This window comes from Chiloscyllium plagiosum, unplaced genomic scaffold (assembly GCF_037043375.1).
Source record: "Chiloscyllium plagiosum isolate Xiang-an unplaced genomic scaffold, Cpla_swu_hap1 HiC_scaffold_9, whole genome shotgun sequence".
NCBI lineage: Eukaryota > Metazoa > Chordata > Chondrichthyes > Orectolobiformes > Hemiscylliidae > Chiloscyllium > Chiloscyllium plagiosum.
Genome location: NW_028270147.1, coordinates 6,159,547 through 6,179,028, shown reverse-complemented (window position 1 = coordinate 6,179,028; position 19,482 = coordinate 6,159,547). Strand labels below are relative to the sequence as shown.

Genomic DNA, 19,482 nt, shown 5'->3' with positions numbered 1-19,482 from the left:
ATGGCCAATTCACCTAACCTGCACATTTTTTTTGGCATGTGGGAGGAAACCGGAGCACCCAGAGGAAACCCACGCAGACACGGGGAGAATGCCCGCGTCTATTTACCCTATCCATGCCCCTCATGATTTTATAAACCTCTATAAGGTCACCCCTCAGCCACCGAAACTCCAGGGAAAACAGCCCTAGCCTGTTCAGCCTCTCCGTATAGCTAAATCCTCCAATCCTGGCAACATCCTTGTAAATCTTTTCTGAACCCTTTCAAGTTTCACAATATCTTTCCAACAGCAAGGAGACCAGAGTTGCACATAATATGCCAACAGTGGCCTAATCAATCTTCTGTACAGCCGCAACATGACCTTCCATTTCCTATACTCAATATTCCAACCAATAAAGGAAAGCATACCTTGTGGCATGGGTTGTGGCATGTTCTCGTTCCGTTGTCTTTCCCTTAGGCATCTGTTGACGAAATTGTGCGGGTATCCATTTTTGGCGAATACATTGTATAGGTGTTCTTCTTCCTCTTTTTTTCTTCTTTTTGCAGTTCTGGTGTACACCTATACAATGTATTCGCCAAAAACAGATACCCCCGCAATTTCATCAACAGATGCCTAAGGGAAAGACAACGGAATGAGGTACCACAACCCAAAGGACTAGCCACACTACCACACATCAAGAGCATTTCCGAACTGACAGCCAGACTACTGCGACCACTAGGACTCATAACAGCACACCAACCAACAGCCACTCTCAGACAACAACTCACCAGAACGAAGGACCCAATACCCAGCATGAGCAAAACCAATGTAGTGTACAAAATCCCATGCAAGGACTGCACAAAACACTACATAGGACAAACAGAAAGACAGCTAACGATCCACATCCATGAACACCAACTAGCCACAAAACGACAGGACCAGCTATCCTTAGTAGCCACACATCCAGATGACAAGCAACATGAGTTCGACTGGGACAACACTATTATTATAGGACAAGCCAAACAGAGAATAGCCAGGGAATTCCTAGAGGCATGGCACTCATCCACAGATTCAATCAATAAGCACATCGACCTGGACCCAGTATACTAACCACTGCAGCGGACAGCTGGAACTGACAACCGAAAGCGGCAGATTCAAACCACTACAAATGCCCGAGGAAAGATCACAGAAGCGCTTCACAGGAGGCTGCCAAGCACTGAGGATGTCACCTAGACAGGGGACAAAACATCTGCAACACAAATTCCCAGCTCGGAGAACAGAACCACAACAATGATTTAGTGGTTTCGATTAGAAATTTGCTAGCTGAAAGATGATAAAGGGTAGTGGTTGATGGGAAATGTTCAACCTGGACCTCAGTTACCATTGGTGTGCTGCAAGGATCTGTTTTTGGGGCCACTTCTGTTTGTCATTTTTATAAATGATCTGGATGTGGGCGTAGAAGGATGGTTAATAAATTTGCAGATGACACTAAAGTAGGCAGAGTTGTGGATAGTGCTGACAGATGTTATGGGTTACAGAGAGACACAGATAAGATGCAGAGCTGGGCTGAGAGGTGGCAAATGGAATTTAATACAGGAGCGTGAGGTTGTTCACTTCGGAAGAAGTAACAGGAATGCAGATTACTGGCTAATGGTAAAATTCTTGGTAGTGTAGATGAACAGAGAGATCTTAGAGTCCAGTTGCATAAATCCCTGAAAGTTGCCATCCAGGTTGAGAGTGTTGTTAAGAGGACATAGGTGTGCTGGCGTTTATTGTTAGGGGGATTGAGTTTCAGAGCCACAAAGTCATGCTTCAGCTGTACAAGACACTGGTAAGGCCGCACCTGGATTATTGCATACCGTTCTGGTCACAGCATTACAGGAAGGATGTGGAAGCTTTGGAAAGGTTCAGAGGAGATTTACCAGGATGTTGCCTGGTATGGAGGGAAGATCTTACGAGGAAAGGCTGAGGGAACTGGAGAGAAGAAGATTGATTAGTGTCTTAATCGAGATGTATAAGATAATCTGAGGGTGAGATCGGGTGGATAGTGAGAGCCTTTCTCCTCAGATGTTGAAGGCTAACATGAGGGGATGTAGCTTTAAATTGAGGGGTGATAGATTTTGGACAGATATCAGGTGTAGTTTCTTTACTCAGAGTAGTAGGAGTGTGGAACGGCCTGCCTGCAACAGAAGACTCACTGACATTAAGGGTATTTAAATGGGCATTGGACATACATATGGATACTAATGGAACAATGTAGGTTAGATGGGCATCAGATTAATTTCACAGGTCGGTGCAACATTGAGGATTAAAGGGCCTGTACTGCACTATAACGTTCTATGTTCTATGACTCCTGGTTGTTGTAGTCCCCGAACTGGGGACTCCTGGTTGTGGTAGACCTGGAGATGGATGCTCCAGGTTGTGATAGGCTCGGAGATGGATGCTCCAGGTTGTAGTAGGCCCGGAGATGGATACTCCTGGTTCTGGTAGGCCCAGAGATGGATACTCTTGGTTGTGGTAAGCCCTGAGCTGGATACTCCTGGTTCTGGTAGGCCCAGAGATGGATACTCCAGGTTGTGGTAGGCCCAGAGATGGATACTCCAGGTTGTAGTAGGCCCAGAGATGGATACTCTTGGTTGTGGTAGGCCCAGAGATGGATACCTCTGGTTGTGGTAGGCCCAGAGATGGATACTCCAGGTTGTAGTAGGCCCAGAGATGGATACTCCTGGTTGTGGTAGACGCGGAGATGGATACTCCTGGTTGTGGTAAGCCCCGAGCTGGATACTCCAGGTTGTGGTAGACCCAGAGATGGATACTCCTGGTTGTGGTAAGCCCTGAGCTGGATACCCCAGAGACTCCAGGTTGTGGTAGGCCCAGAGATGGATACTCCTGGCTGTGGTAGACCCGGAGATGGATATTCCTGATTGTGGCAGGCCCATTGGAATTCTGGCATTGGTGGGTGGTGGTAAACTATTGGAGGACAGGTGGCAGCTCATGTGTTGATGAGCCAGCTCAGGGCACAGGACTCATGGCAGAGGTCGGAGGTACGAAGATAGACTTTCTTACAGCTATATCTCTTTATTCTTTCTGTTCTCCAGCAATTCAAAATGCCATTGGACTGTGGCAACAGTTGAATCTTTTCACAATATATTACTGTGTTATTCACTATAAAGTACAAGTGACAACAAATCATTCAATTCAAGTACTGAAAGTGTAACTAATGTAGATCCAGAGTAGTTTTGATCAGTGTAGACTCATGTGGTGAAAGGGTTAAAATTGTGTCCCAATACATGTGTGAATCTAAACGAAAATGGAAGGTGTCGCTTAGTCCCGTGTGAATCTTATTACACACCTTCCCGTGTGAATCTTCTTATCTGTATGTGACCAGAATGGAATGTGTTTTTCAGCCTTGCTCTGCTGTTCACATGAATGTTTAGATCTCGAAAAGAGTATATCAGCTGGAAAAGTCTCCAGTTCGGTAGAGTCTGCTCCGGGGTTGCGTTTAACCGCCGAGCGTGGGTTGTTGGCAACCGCTCTACGAGAACTGACGGCTCCCAGTTCCGGTAACACGTAGAGTGAGTATAAACCAGACCCGTTGTAAGTACGAGACCTGGTTGTGGCGACGCTGCGGGGAATAAAACACTTATATTCTAGCAGACTCGCCTCTTGGCTGTTTGTTCTGTGTCAGACTACTTTCCTGCGAGCCTGGTCCTTGACCTTGAGAATTTTTTAAAACAACTCAGTAGGCTGAAGTGTCTCTTCTGTACTGTATGATTCTATGAAAGAACAGTTGTGTATTTATACAGTGCCTTATATATCATCAGGATTAAAGGCCACAATTGAAGGTTTGTTTTTGTTATAATGTAGCTTTATAGAACTTTAGTTAGGCTATAGTTGGAATATTGTGTACAGTTCTGGTCACCACACTACCAATGGATGTGGATGCTTTGGAGAGGGTACAGAAAAGTTTTGCCAGGAACTTGCCTGATATGGGGGATTTTAGCTATAAAGAAAGGTTAGATAGACTGTTGTTTTCACTGGAATGCAGGAGCTTGAGGGCAACTGGATAGAAATTTATAAGATTGTGATTGGCATGGATAGAGTGAAAGTATGAAGCTTTTCCCATACTTCATATAGGAGTGGAGGGGTCAATTACTAGGCAACACAGGTTCAAGGTGCAATGGGGGAAGTTTAACAGAAATTTGCGAGGTAAGTCTTTCACACAAAGGGTGGTGAGTGCCTGGAACGCATTGCCAGGGGAGGTGGTGGAAGCAGATGCAATAGCACCATTCAATAAGCGCCTGGACAAATACATGAATAGGAAGGGAATTGAGGGATACAGATCCTGTAAGTGAAGATTGTTTTAGGGTGGAAGGGCAAAATGTGCCTGTGCAGGCTTGGAGGAATGAAGGGCCTGTCGCTGTGCTGTATTGTTGTTTGTTCGAACATACTCAATATTGTAATAGAGGAGAATACATCAGCCAAAACACTAAAACAAATCCCACAGACACAAGAGATTAGCATGTTCTGAAAAGGAGGGCAATACCTGAGGCCAGGACACCATTCATAATGCCCATTAGCTTGGAAACCATGAGGTGATGTTTGGAGACTTACAGTTTTTCATAAAACTAAAGCCAAGGAAAGGGAAGGTTGTCAAGTTTACCCCAGGAACGGCTTGAGAAAGTGTTTGGGAAATACAAAAAAGGGAATTCAGGGAGACTGAATTCTGGGTAACTGGCAGAACATCTTCAATAATCATTCAGTCGTAGCTAAAGAATGACTCACAAACAACTTGGTTTTCACTTGCTGAGAAATAAAAACTTTATTGATGTATTTGAAAGAATATTGCAAAATGTTACACTTACAGGATTTTTAGTTCACCTCATTGTGAACCCTAAAGTCCAGAATTTTCAAATTATTTTAAATTCATGTATGAATATAGAGTTCCTGTATTCTCCTTAAAGCCAAGGTCACTGTGTGTTTTTCATTGCTTAAGAACATCTGCACATACAGTTACTAGGGGAATCCACTGAACTGCGTATATCTGCAGGCTTCCGACTGAAGATCGTAGCATCACGTATAGTAACATCTGTCAATAGGAAAGTACAGGATTAGAGGGAGAACAGATCGAAAAATATTTGCAAAGCGGTGACTTTCACTCTCTATTTAACCATCGTTTTAATGTTTCAGTGCATATCTGAATCTTCAGATAACCAAGGGGACATCTCATGTGAAGCGAAAAGGAATACAGAGAGATCCAAAGTAGCAGAATAAATATTGAAAGGCTGAACATACAGGACTTTAAATGCAAACACACAAAATTAAATGTATTTAAAAGTATAATGCACTGCTGTAATATCATACTGTGAGTTTATGTAATCTCACTTTTGATTTTTTAACAATAGATGTGATTACATGATTTCAGTAGGGTTTGCGGGGATATGTTGATCTAAGCACTTAGCCAAATGCAAAACATTTGTTGAAACAAAACATTTTAACTTGGTGCATGATGAATTGAATTCCCAAACAACTGTATGTTCCCATCATAATAGCTAGAGGCCATTGATAGAAAATAGGAACAGGAGTAGGCCATTTGGCCCTTTATAAGCATGCTCCATCATTCAATATGATCACAGCTGATCATCTAACCTAACAGCCTGTCCCACTTCCTTCCCATACTTTTTGATCCCTTTCACCTTAAGAATTGTGTCTAACTCCTTCTTGAAAGCATTCAATGTTTTGGCTTCAGCTACTTTCTGAGGACAAGATTTCCATTGGGGATTTGGTAGAGGCTTCTTCAACCAAACAGCGGAAGACTATGGAACCCACTATGGCCGGCAGTGGTTGAAGTGAATACAATAGATGTATTTAATGGTGAAGTAGGTAAGGATTGGAGGAAGAAGGGAATACAGGGTTACGATGAGGAAAGAATGGGAGAAAAGTGGAATGGGAGCATGGAACAGTTGGCTGACTGACGTATTTCTGTGCTGTATAATCCTATGTAAATTCTGTTATTTTGTGGCTCTTGTTGTTTAAAGCAATACATTAATACAACACACTTACTGGCTTGAACACAGTGGAAATTGATAATCTGAGATCGTGTTTCAAGTGGTGTACACCCTTCCAGGCATCGTTGGACTGGTTCGACGGAGTAACATCTGGATTCCACCCCTTCAAATTCCGTGACTCTTCCTAATTGCACAAATTCTGATCTAACTGTGCACTCTGAAATTTGAGAAGGTACAGTTTATTGCCAAAGAAAAATACAGGTAAGACAATAATTTAGGGAGAGAACAAAATTTAAAATGAGTTGAGATTCTTTTACCATCTCTGCAGGATTGTCCTGGATATGTCCATGACTCGAAAAGGCGCTCGGCAGTTGAAGCTTCTACATGATTTGGCATTATCATTTTTTTCTCACCATCATTACTTCCACAAATACCACATGTCTGCTTTAACATCTGTGCAAGTACAATCTAGACCCAATGGCAAAAAAGACATTAGTACACCAACTCCAGTTCAATAATGCCAAATGTAATGGTTTAATTTGTTAAAAAGCAAAAGATACCTGCACTCTAATTCCATCAAAGTATAATTGTTTAATATTGATTGAAGGTGCCTCCAAAATAATTCCAGTATCATTCTGCTGAATAGATACAAGGCCTGGAAGAAGACAAAGATCCGTTTTTCAAAACAGACATTTTTAATCAACCAGTTCAGACATTACTACACACCTCTGGAGCAGGTGGGACTTTGAACACAGGTCTCTTGGTTCAAAGGCAGGGCGTTACCACTACACTACAATAGTCCCAGCCAAACATTTTTATTTATTTTTAAGTTATTTTATTTTTTTAATTGAAAATGTTCTGTCTTAGCCTGGACATTAACCTGTACCTATACAGTTGTACATAGATGTAAAATGTGAATTCCTTCAGATGTATAAATTATAAGCTGAGAGTTTATTGAATAATTTATTGAAGGGGGTCATCAATTACAACAGCTTCCATACAAAATCCCTAATGGGTAAGGCAAGGGCTGCTCATGCAGACAGTCTACCATTGTGGAGACTGCCTTCTCCAGACATTTTCATTTAACTTCTTCAGATTTATTATAAAACATCTCTGGAGCAGGTTGGACTTGAACCTGGCTAAGAGGTAAGGACACTATCACTGTACCAGAAGTGTCCACACCAGGCATTTTGAATCCTCTGACAATGTACATCAAAAAACTGCTGTCAATAAGGTATAGTGAACAACTTTTGAGCGACAAGATGATTGTAAGAGGAAGGTATGTGGACTAAATTAGATGCTGAGGGAATTTTGGAAGTAACACAAAGATTAAATTGTGATGGAATTTCGGATTATATGTTGCTTTCCTAGTGCCAGAACTAAGGACATTTTAAAAGCGTATTGTTAAAGGGGAGAGTGAGAAACTGAATATGGGTACAATTACAACATTTAAAAGACCATTTAGATAAGTACATAAGAATTATTTGGAGAGATACGGGCAAAGTGCAGGCAGGTGGGACTAGTTTAGTTTGGGATTATGGTCAACATGGACTGGTTGGACTGAGAGTCTGTTTCCTGTTGTATGACTCTATATCAACACTATGCACTATGCTTGTTTTAAAACGTCAACAGCCAAAGATGGAAGGAATAATTTCTCAGGGTTCTAGAAACTCGAGGGCAGCATTTACTAATAGAATGTTTGTTCCCCATCGTATGAAATAGTGCAAGGGACCATGATGACTAATACAGTCAAATATCCAGAACAGCTGGTCAAAGAACTCTTGCATAGTGTCCAAGTGGGAATATACAAGTGTGAATATTCCAGCAAACTCGTGACTTTAATAAATAGGAAAAGGAGTGGGTTGTTCAGCCCCTTGAGCCTGTTCCATCAGTCATGGCTGATCCAATATTCCTCATGTCCACCTTCCTGCCCTTTCCCTGTAACCTCTGATTTCCTGACTGATTGAGAATCCGTCTATTTTAGCGTTAAATATACACAAGGGCTCTGCCACACGTGGCAAGGATTTCCAAATACTCATAATTCACTGAGTGTAGAAATTCCTCCTCATCTCTGTCTTAAGTTGACACCCCTTATTCTGAGACTGTGCCCTCTGGTCCTAGATCTTCCATGTGGGGAAACACCCTCTCAGCACTTATCCTGTCAGGCCCTTAAGAATTCTATGTGTTTCAACGAGATCACCTCACGTTCTTTTAAATTACAATTAGAGTCCCTACCTGTTCAATCATTGCTCCTAAGACAATCCCTCCAGGAATCATCCCAGTGAACCTTATCTGAACTGCCTCCAGTGAGATAATATCTTGTGCCTTGTAGATGATGGACAGACTCAGAGATGAGTTAACTCATGCTGAGTTCACAGCCTCTGAGCTACTGTTGCAGCCACTGTATTTATATGACTAGTCCAGTACAATTTTCGTCCTGATTTTTAGAAATGCAAAGATACTTCTAAAATGGGAATGTATTACCAGCAGTCTGTTAGGCATGGAAATTTTACTCACCAGCCAGTTCTTGAATTTTCTGATTAGGTTCTTGTACATTGTCATTGATAACCAACTTTATTCCATTTTCCACAGGGATTGCTTCAATGGTCCTGTTCAAAATCAAACAGACAAATCCGAATGAAACAGCTGTAAATGCTTATGGTATTAGAACAATTTTATATATGGAGTGAGAGAAAGGCATTCAAATAACCATGTTCACTTTTTTTTCTGTATAGGTATCCTACATTTCCCCTACTGGGCATTCCACCCTATTTGTTTTATCCCTTATGGAATATCCTGCATTCACTTCTTTCATGCTAAGTGAAGGAATGGGATGTCAATTATTCACCATCATGAAATCTCTCTCTTTCTCCTCTGCCAGAAAACTGAAAGTCATAGGGAGGAAATAAGGAAAGAAACGAACACATGCATCTTGTATTCTCACCATTCTTAAAGGTCCAAAAATGTTTTATATGTAATGACTTTCTTTGAAATTCTGTCATTATTGCAATGGAATGTCATAGTTGTTCTGCTACCAAGGTATATCCAATCCATGAGTAACTTGATATCTTAATTAATGCTTCAGCTCTTTCATCTTTAATGACTCTTCAGTATCCTCATGAATTGAGCACTATCCCTGATATTTTTGTGTGTTACTAATTCAATGCCTGCACCGATCTGGTAGTTTGTATTCATTTAAAATTGTGGTATCATTGTTTAGTACCATAGAAATAATATTCATATTAAATTGGGAGGAAGACAACAGCATTATGGTAATGTTACAGGGCTCATAATCTAGAAACCAAATGTTAATATCCTGGGGTTGCAGGTTCAAGCCCCGTTATGACAGTTGGTGGAACATGTGTTCAGTTAATACATCAAGAATAGAATACTAGCTTCAGTTATGGTGGTTGTGACAGTTATCACCAGTTGTTGTAAACATTCTGGTTCATTAATCCTCCAGAAAGTAAATCTGCAATTCTGAAAGGGGTCATTGGACCCAAAAGCTGAAAGCTTCCTCTCCACAGATGCTGCCAGACATGCTGAGTTTTTTTCAACAATTTATGGTATATTTATGATTCCCAGCATCTTCTGTTCTTTTGATTTTTTTACTCTGCTGTTCTTGCCGGATCTCACCAACAGGCCCACAACATCATGGTTGACTTTTAGCTGCCCTCTGAAATGGCCTAGTGAACCATTCAGTTCAAGACAAATAGATTTGGGTATTAAATACTGGCCAATGACACCCATATCCTGTGAAGTAATGTATTTTTAAAAATTATCACTTGCTTTGGAATATTCCCCCATCATACCCTTTGATGAAACAGTCTCTTCACCTATAAATATCTATTAAACATTAAAGATCACCAAAGATGAAATCTGATATAACTTACGTGTTTTTCCTAGCCAGCACCAATTTTATTTCCTTCTGTTGCTTATCAATTTTAGCTCGTCTCACCAATAATATGAAGCTTGGAGTTTCTGAACAGTCCTGGGTCAGGATGTGGTAACATCTGTTAGATAATGGATTCTTCAATTCTAACCCATCAAATGATGTAACAGTATTGTTTTCTGCGATACATGCATCTGCAGAACAATTGAAAAATATTTGCAAAGAATGATTTCACAACCAACATAAAAGCCTTGCTAAATTCTCAAAGAGTTGTAGTTAGTATCACTGCTAGAAATAGATTTCATTCATTGAATTCTAAACAGGCTTATTTTTACTTGGAAGTTTTGGAGATCACACAAATAAATGCTGACACTCATCTCATTCTTTTAGCCCTTATAATAGTAAGTAAAGTTGCCATAGTCTCATCAGGCTGCTCTCTCATTAGAGAGCGTTGACTGGCGGTGGTTGAACCTGAGTGTCACCACGCCTCAGGTGAGTGGAGAGGTTGAGAAGGACAGTCCTTCATGGTAACCTCTAGCTGTCATGATAATGGATTGATTAATCTTTGTGAAATTAACAGGTTAAAGTTAAAATGGGAGGCACAGCAACAACATTAACGTAAGATATTCATTGAACTATTAATACTATTATGTTAACAGTATTTCATCTTTTGGATTTGTAATGCAGATTAATGCCAATACTGTGGATTCAATTCATGTACTGGCTAAGGTTATCATGAAGAACACTTCTCAACCTCTCCCCTCACCTGAGGCATGTTGAGCCTCAGCTTAAACCACCACCAGTCATCTCTCTCTCTCTCTCTCTCTCCCCCCCTTTCTCTCTAATGAGAGACTAGCCCTACGGTCTGGTAAACTATGATGACTTTACCATTGCCTTTATTTCATCTTTAGAAATTCACCCGAGATTATTTGACTGGTTCCAAAACTTTAAGAACTTCTGTGCCTTCTATAGGCTGGAGGGAAATGTTTCCAACCTCACTGGTTTTTCCAGTCCCCACAGAACATCTGTAATTGGTTTTAATACTTAAATAACCCGCATGGGCTTCCAATTAAATTCATGACAAGTTTTCACAACAGACCACCACAGCTAATTCTGAAGTTAAGAATTGAAATGATAATTACGTTCATCTATTTTCAGAAGCAGGTCCTGAATTTCAGTCACACCGCTGAAGCCTCTTTGTTGAACGCGTACACTTATTGCGTGCATGGGCAACGATGTAGGAATCTGCAAACCCTGATAGTAGGCTGTCATCTAAAAGAGAAATGAAAAGGTTTATAGTCCTACTGGCACAGAAGAGCTAAGTATGAAATGGAGAGATCACTGAGGCACCATGAAGCAATATTCAATAAATACCCGGGGCAGTCTGATGATTGTATCAATCGATTGTGGAGAAGTTAGGGCCACCAATGTTGTAATCTGACGAGAAGGATTGCGTTGGTAGGTTTGAGAGAATCCTAATGCATAGGCCAGTCCTGGGAGATAGTCACCAACCCTGATCCAAAAAGAAATGGTGGATATTAATATTGTGCAATGGGTCCACAATGTAGATCAAAATAGATGAAGTGTAATTTAAATTATATGAAGTTATTGCCTGTGGTAGCAAAAGTATGAAGCAAATTATTAACTGAATGGAAAAGTGGGAGGTGCAGCAAGACCCAGGTGTCCTTGTACATCAGTTGCTATAGGTAAGCATTGCAAGTGTAGCAGGCGGCAAAGAAGACAAATGGCACATTGACCTTCATATTGAGAGGATTCAAGTACAGGAGCACAGATGTCTTGCTGTACTGTACAGGGTATTGGTAAGACCACACCTGGAATATTGTGTGCAGTGTTTTGGTCTGATTACCAGAGAAGGGATATTCCGGCGATGGAGGGCAACAAAGGTTTACCAGACTGATTCCTAGGATGGCAGGACTGACATATGGAGAATTACTGGATTGGTTAGAACAATACTCATTAGAGTTTAGAAGAATGAGGATTTCTGTCATAGAAACTTGTCAAATTCTAATAGATTAGAAAGAATAGTGCGTTGCAGTACAGAAAAGATCTTTCATTCCTAGTCCACACTGAGTCAAAAATGAAAGTGCACTATTCCAAATGCAGGAAGGACATTCCCAATGAAGTCTGAGTCCAGAACCAGATGGAACACTACAGTGCAGCACAGGCCCTTTGGCCCTCGATGTTGCGCCGACCTGTGAAACATGTGGGGTAGGCCATTTAGGACTGAGATGAAAAATGTCTTTCACCCAAGAGTGTGTGCCTATGGCATTCTGTGCCACAGAAAATGGTCGAGGCTAAACATTAAAGACAAAGAAGAAAGATATAAATAGTTCTTAAGAGTTAAAGGAATCAAAAGACATGAGGAAAAAGTTGGAACAGGGATTATATTGAATGGTAGAGCAGGCTCAAATGGCTTACTCCTGCTACTATATTCTAAATTTCTAATTATATTATAATACTTACATCCTTGCACTATACTTCAGATTGTCAGGAATCCTTCCCCATTGCATTTTGACCTTAACTGCTGGATGACTTGCAAGACGACCATTGGATACTCTAACAGAAACTCTGTATCTCTCACAGTTTTCACCCCACCTTGCTGATGTCTACAAAATGGAAACAAGTCGCAATGAGTCAAGGAGACATTTATCTGTGGGCGCTTCAGAAATGTCTAGCAGAAGACAGGTGAGTGAAAGGACACCCAGCCATTACCAGCACTTTATGGGAGCTGGGCATCGCTGCATCGGCGCAGATTCTCCAGTTACTGGATTCGTTCAGTTCCACCAGACGCAAGTGCACCCGAGGCAGGCGTGACGACATTTTCCCGTATCCCGTGAGCTGGTAACCTTGTTGTCGGCTATCAGACCTTCTGGCTCGAAGCAGGATTACTAGGGAAGGAGCACCCAGCTTGCTAATCAAATAGCGCTGAAATTACAAATAAAAATACAGGTTACATTTAAAAACAAAACAAAAAAAAAAATCCTCTGCCATCTCCAAGCACTGAAAACCACTCAGTAACAATGAGACAAACCTGTGCAGATTCTTCGAGGACAGATGCACTGTGACTTCTACTACTTGACCTCCTTCTTGAGCTATGTCTTCGCTTGGACACACGGCTTTCGCTCCTGCTAGGTGCTGAAATGAAGGAGCGTTGTGATGTCCGACTTCTGACTGTGTACTGAATAAAACCAGTTCACAAATTGATAATCTGAAGATACAGATCAGAAACCAGAGTCCAAACTGTCTCTCTGACTACTGGCTGAAAAGTATAGGTATTTGCTTTTTTTACCTGTAAAACTCATCTTTGTCACAGTATGAATAGCATTAACATCAAATGTGCGTCATCATTTTCTTACAAAAAAATAAATCAGCTCCAGACAATGTGTCTCAGACATGTTGCATAAATGTTCAAATATTACAGAATAAAAAACACACTTGATAACTGTTAGAGAAGAATATTATCTTACCTCACTAGTTTTAACTGGCATGAATGCAAGGTCCAGGATATGTCTGCTCCGTGACTGTGAAAATATATTTAAGTACAGTTACTGCCACTTTACTGAATTCATCGGGTGCTATTGCATTGCCAGCACTCCCTGTTTGTCTCATAGATATCAATGATAGCCTGAAGCCTTCTTTAGAATCAGGGACCACACTTTTCTAACATCACCTATGTGGATAGACAGAGAGTCCTAAAAGGGGCAGAAATATCAGTCCAGGGTGTCCCCCTCCACCATCTCCCCTCATATTTCCATACACTTATCCTAGAATCACAGAATCCCTCAAGTGTGGAAGCAGTCCATTGAGCCCATATCACCCCTCCAAAGAACATGCCATCCAGACCCTTCCCATATCTAAACCTGAATTTCCTATGGATAATCCACTTAGTCTGCACATCACTGGATACTATATGGGTAATTTAACATGGCCAATGCACATCTTTGGAAAGCAGGGCACCCGGATGAAACCCATGCAGGCACGGTGAGAATGTGAAAACTCCACACAGACAGTCACCTAAAGCTAGATAGAGCCAGGGTCCCTGGTACTGGTGAGGCAGCAGTGCTAACCACTGAGCCACCATGTCACCCTTATCTTCAATATACTAAGCAAAACATGACATAAAGGAATAGGGAAGAAATGTGATACAGTTCGTTATCAGCTGTGATCACATTGAACGGTGGAGTTGGCTCAAAGAGTCAAATGGCCTACTCCTGCTCCTGTTATCTATATTTTTTTCTATAAACAGACTGACTTTATCTGTGAACTAGTTTAAAACCAGCCCAGGTAGAATGGCTCTGTCTCTGTTGGTTGAAAGAGCTCTTACAGGAAATGAATGTACATTTCACACCCTCATGGCCAGAGGGTAATATTGGAAGCTTGGAAAGGATGTTTTTGATGCTGGTGTTCTGCTCAATGAGACAGGGCAGAGAGACCTTTGCTCAATGGAAAGCATTCATTCCCAGATCAAGCGTAGAAAACAGCAGGTTATTGGCATGAACTGTAGCCAGGGTTACCGAAATGAGAGAGCTGGGGTAGTTGCTGGTCTGCCTCCCGGTCCAACTGTTACTGGTGGATTTGCTCCTGGATGACCTCCTGATAGTTCCACCGGTCATGCTGGCGCTCTTCCTATTGTTCCTTTTGTTCCTGTTGCTGCTGCTGCTGCTGCTGCTGCTGCTGCTGCTGCTACTGCGAATGCTGGTTACTTTAATGGTCTTCTTTCCGGGAATTCTGATTTTCACTGAATGTCTGCCTTCATGGCTTGATGATGATGATGTTGATGATGATGATGAGCTTCGAGACTGTGACATTCTTGACATTGTGGAAGAGCTTCTGGAACTTGACCTCGAAGCAGTGCTGTTAATTCTTTGCTGTGAATAAAGCAACATTTTACAGTAACTTGTTTTGCCAAAATAGTGACTCAATGTGAAGGATCAGCATAGGAAAACAAAGTTACTGGACTTACTGGAAACCATGGTGGAATTTAATTCTTTACCTCTAGTCAGAACTGAGTGAGATTCAAAACCTGTTAACATTTTCAACACAGCAGATCAGTTTGATCCTCTGCTATGGAGCTATTGAACCATTTTATTTGAGTCATTATCAGAACAGGGACTTTAATCATTTATTTTTCCAAGCTACTTGTTCACAGCTTAGTGGACCAACAGGGATATCTCATGGAGTTAGAGATGATATTTCAATTATGGCCATCACATTTTGAGAATGATTAAAAATAATCATATAATTTCTTTGCTTCAAACTTCCTTACTATTAAGGTATCTTAACTGTTACAAAATCTGTGATATGTTGAAGATGTTAGATGATGCATTATCTCATATATTAATCAGAATATACCTGATCAGTCTGTTTCATCAGTGTTAGCTTTTGACTATTGCTGTCGTCTTTACTTGGGACTGACTGTTTGTCGGAAAGTCGAATTATTTTTGAAGATGCTTTGGATCCTGCTTGTATCTCCAACACAATCTTTTCAATATCTGATGCTGAATTAGCTGGAATCAAAAAGATGTTGATTATATGAGAAGAACTTGACTAATGGTTGATGGGGAGAAAAATATGCATTTTGACAAAAACAATCTTCAAGGAGACCCAAAGATACAGTATTGGAATAATTGCTGTCAATTCATCAAAGAATGTCACTAATTATTAAGACAATCTAATTTGGGTCAGGCAACCAATAAATGGTGACTCAAAGAGAAGAATGAGTCAAGTTGCACTTGCTGATCCTCTAGTGTTTTCTATCCAATCTTTATTTTAACCCATCCTCTGCTGCTCACAGGTAAAGTCGTGACTTTTGACAGTACAAGCCATGAAACTGATAGCAGTAGGAAGTTACATGGTTTGCTTTTGGAAGATCTCTTTTTGGCTCAGTGGTTAGTACTGCTACCTCACAGCACCAAGAACCCAGGTTCAATTCCAGCCTCAGGGAAATATCTGTGTGGAGTTTGCACATTCTGCCTGTGTCTGCGTGGGTTTCTTCTGGGTACACCGGTTTCCTCCCACAATCCAAAGATGTGCAGGTTAGGTGGATTGGCCATGATAAATTGCCCATTGTATCCAGGGACATGCAAGCTGGAAGAGTTAGCCATGGGTAATTGTGGAGTTACAGGGTTTGGGTGGCGTGCTCTTTGAAGGGTTGGTATGGACTAGATGGGCCAAATGGCCTATTTCCACACTGATTCTTTAATTGGCAATCACTTTAAGAAAAGGAGCAGTGATCAGGGATAGAATAGAGGAAGTGTACACTGCAATTTAGACCTTCTGCCTGCTCTACAGTTTTCTTCCTTGAATCATCCCCATCTTCTTAATACCAGTTCCTTGCCTTTCCTTTCCATCCTTTAATACATCTGCTTCCTGAGTTCCTTATTTACCTTCTGTCAAAAAGCGTCAATTGAAAAGAAACAAAACAAACATGTGAGGAGACCACAACTACGCTTGCAAGTCCTAAGCTTTGCACATTACTTCACCACAACCCAGATGCTGTAATTTCTAGGGAAGAAGTACCGTACAGGAATTTTAAAAAATGATACTTATAATCATAGACAAATCCCTGTTGAATCAATATGTAACAGTGTGCATGGCTTCTCGCTTTCCAGGCTTATAGAGCTACAATATATGTCACTGAATAGGACAATTAACTGGACCCATCTGATGACAGCAAGAAGTTGATGACAAGGCAGTTTCTTCCAGTTGTCTGCATGGACTGCAATGCACATGTTCTCATGAAGCTAAGCTTCAATCATATTCAGTTACAATGCATCAGCACTTTAAGGAGAATGTTTTCTTGTGCTCTTACCTGGTGCAATTGATACATTCAAACTATGCTCTCCAATTAACCGGTACAGTGGGCTATGTTTGATGGAAAGGGCATTTTCCATTCTTGCAGCCACACAAGCTTTGAGGCCAAATTTAGTTGCTTCTGCACACGTGCGATAGGATGCGCGATTTGCAACACGTGACCTCTGCTCCTCTTCAGAGCATGGAACTTGGTCAGACAGTGTTTCTGGAGACAGATGTGACTGTAAGACACAAGGAAATGGAAGATAGTCATGAAATGATAGCATAAAGATGTGTTTTATTTTTGCTGCTACATGCTGAGAGAGGTTAATGTGTAATGGGTTGATATGGTAAGTGTGCTCTGCCTGAAAAAAGTGACTTTTGTTGATGTTTCAACCTGAGGCATTCTCTTGGCCATGGTGAGTTTCCTTAATATGTCACCCCTTAGGGGCAGGACAAGGTAGGCAGATACCAAATTAATCTCTGCCAGAGCAGGAATTGAACCTATGTAGTCAATGTTATTCTAAATCACACTCAAACCAACTGAGCTAAACCAGGCCCCATTGATGGGCAATAATGGAGATCTGAGTGTGAGGCATGTTGATGTGATTGCAAGAAATAAATATCACGTACCACAACTGCTTTGCTTGTTGATTGAGATATGGACAATGAGGATGTAAACTTTTGTCTTGAAATATTATTTACTCGTGTCACGGGTAAAACTGGGGTAATTTTCTCAGCCTGCAAATTCTCACTGTTTCTTGAAATAGCATAAACCTGAGAACTAAGCATTAAATATTGTGTTAGGCAATAATATTGTATCTGATGTCAAATTGTTATCAATTAATCAAACAAGATAGCATTGCGTACGTCATAGATAGAACCCTGTTCTCCTTTTCAGCTGGCAGACTGTCAATCCTGAAATTTCCATCTTTTAAGTTCATCTTCGCAGTTATAGCCACGGGAATAATTGAACGGACATTTGCTCGGAGCTCAATGCCTGATTGGATGTGAGGCGTATTTATTCCCATGAATACTCTGGTTTGTACAGACACACTGGAAAAGTAACAGAAGGCATTAACAGTAAGCAGACCTGGTAAGGCTGTGAAGCATCATAAATCACTGCCAGGAAGAATAGCTCATGTAAGGATATGTTTAATGGGTAACATTTCTGGTTCTGAAAGCAAAACAGTTTCACGTGAATACCTTGGGTTGAGGTCTGCAGTCAGTTGAACTTTGGAAGAGAGCAGTTGTTGAATGGTTTCGATTGTGCTTTCAGATTTGACATTAACTGTTTTGAGAAAAGGAACAAAGACGAAAGTAGGTCATGATTCTGTTTTTTTCCTCGGTGCCAGTTATGTTTTATGTAACCTCTACCAATGCTGCACTAGTCTGTGATACTATTCCATGCTAATTACGGGGAATTACGAGCAGAAAAGGTGACAGAGAGAGAGAGAGAGAATGTTGTGAGCTCCCATTGGCAGAGGATGGGGCAGCAGATGTCAGCACTATCAGGACCATCCCCTGCTCAAACTAAAGGAAAGCTTTGCTCTCTCTCCTCCGAGTTCAAGCATTCAGGAAAATCTTACCTTTGGACATTGCTACAGCAGCTGAAATGATGCCCAGTTCCATTGGCAGACCGATAGCTGTAGGTACCACATGTCGCATCTCAGCAGCTAACAAAGCCTTGGCTGGCCTGAAGCTGACCCCCTCTTTAAGTTTTTTTGCATATTTATAGGCTCGATCAGAAATACTCTGTCAAATGCAAAGCAGCAATTCAGTTATATCAAAGTTGGCAATTTCATAACATCCATCTTTGGCCAGTTTATTAAAAATATTCTTCATAAGTAATAAAGTTAGACGTTTCCTACCTGTTTAAGTTCATCAATGTTGTCCTTTCTGAGCTGTACAAAAGCTAATTCTTGACCAAACAGTTTCAAATATGCTGAAGCCAGAGGTTTCTCTTCTGGTAATTGTTTCCAGGTTATGAACTGGAGAACAAGTATACAGTATTAATACAGAACACTCACTAGTCCATACGATCTTAGGTAAAGCATTTCTCAACAAACTAAAGGGGCTAAACTGATCTCACCTTGCTTAAGATACGATGAATATTTCTGCTGTCAATTTTCCTGAGATCTTTTGTAGAAGTTTTCATCATGATCTCCTGGAGACCTTCTGCTCGTAAACCAACCTTTGAAGATTAAAATATAGAACATAGAACAATACAGCACAGAACAGCCCTTCGGCCCACAATGTTGTGCCGAACATTTGTCCTAGCTTAAGCACCCATCCATGTACTTATCCAATTGCCGCTTAAAGGTCACCAATGATTCTGACTCTACCACTCCCACAGGCAGCGCATTCCATGCCCCCACCACTCTCTGGGTAAAGAACCTACCCCTGACATCCCCCCTATATCTTCCACCCTTCACCTTAAATTGATGTCCCCTTGTAACACTCTGTTGTACCCGGGGAAAAAGTTTCTGACTGTCTACTCTATCTATTCCTCTGATCATCTTATAAACCTCTATCAAGTCACCCCTCAACCTTCGCCGTTCCAATGAGAAAAGGCCGAGCACTGTCAACTTATCCTCGTACGACCTATTTTCCATTCCAGGCAACATCCTGGTAAATACCCTCTGCACCCTCTCCAAAGCTTCCACATCTTTCCTAAAGTGAGGCGACCAGAACTGCACACAGTACTCCAAATGTGGCCCAACCAAGGTCCTGTACAGCTGCAACATCACTTCACGACTCTTGAATTCAATCCCTCTGCTAATGAACACTAAT

The 19,482-nt window shown here is 41.2% G+C and overlaps 1 protein-coding gene across 1 annotated transcript in view; it reads right to left on the bottom strand.

The window, feature by feature from the left end:
- Positions 1–4,927: 4,927 nt before the first annotated feature.
- The window catches only part of LOC122554695 (vitellogenin-like), a 29,410-nt gene continuing 14,855 nt past the window's right edge, over positions 4,928–19,482 (bottom strand). Inside the window, exons 15-35 of the mRNA XM_087990252.1 lie at positions 18,782–18,883; positions 18,561–18,680; positions 18,279–18,444; positions 17,896–17,980; positions 17,560–17,745; positions 17,323–17,473; positions 16,709–16,931; positions 15,250–15,404; positions 14,465–14,765; positions 13,365–13,423; positions 12,929–13,075; positions 12,610–12,822; positions 12,361–12,503; positions 11,251–11,389; positions 11,019–11,148; positions 9,878–10,070; positions 8,502–8,593; positions 6,545–6,639; positions 6,302–6,452; positions 6,040–6,201; positions 4,928–5,065 (exon numbers count right to left, since the gene is read on the bottom strand). Of these exons, the coding sequence (XP_087846378.1) occupies positions 4,968–5,065; positions 6,040–6,201; positions 6,302–6,452; positions 6,545–6,639; positions 8,502–8,593; positions 9,878–10,070; positions 11,019–11,148; positions 11,251–11,389; positions 12,361–12,503; positions 12,610–12,822; positions 12,929–13,075; positions 13,365–13,423; positions 14,465–14,765; positions 15,250–15,404; positions 16,709–16,931; positions 17,323–17,473; positions 17,560–17,745; positions 17,896–17,980; positions 18,279–18,444; positions 18,561–18,680; positions 18,782–18,883 (3,111 nt within the window). The 3' untranslated portion in view covers positions 4,928–4,967. The remainder of the gene's footprint in view (positions 5,066–6,039; positions 6,202–6,301; positions 6,453–6,544; positions 6,640–8,501; positions 8,594–9,877; positions 10,071–11,018; positions 11,149–11,250; positions 11,390–12,360; positions 12,504–12,609; positions 12,823–12,928; positions 13,076–13,364; positions 13,424–14,464; positions 14,766–15,249; positions 15,405–16,708; positions 16,932–17,322; positions 17,474–17,559; positions 17,746–17,895; positions 17,981–18,278; positions 18,445–18,560; positions 18,681–18,781; positions 18,884–19,482) is intronic.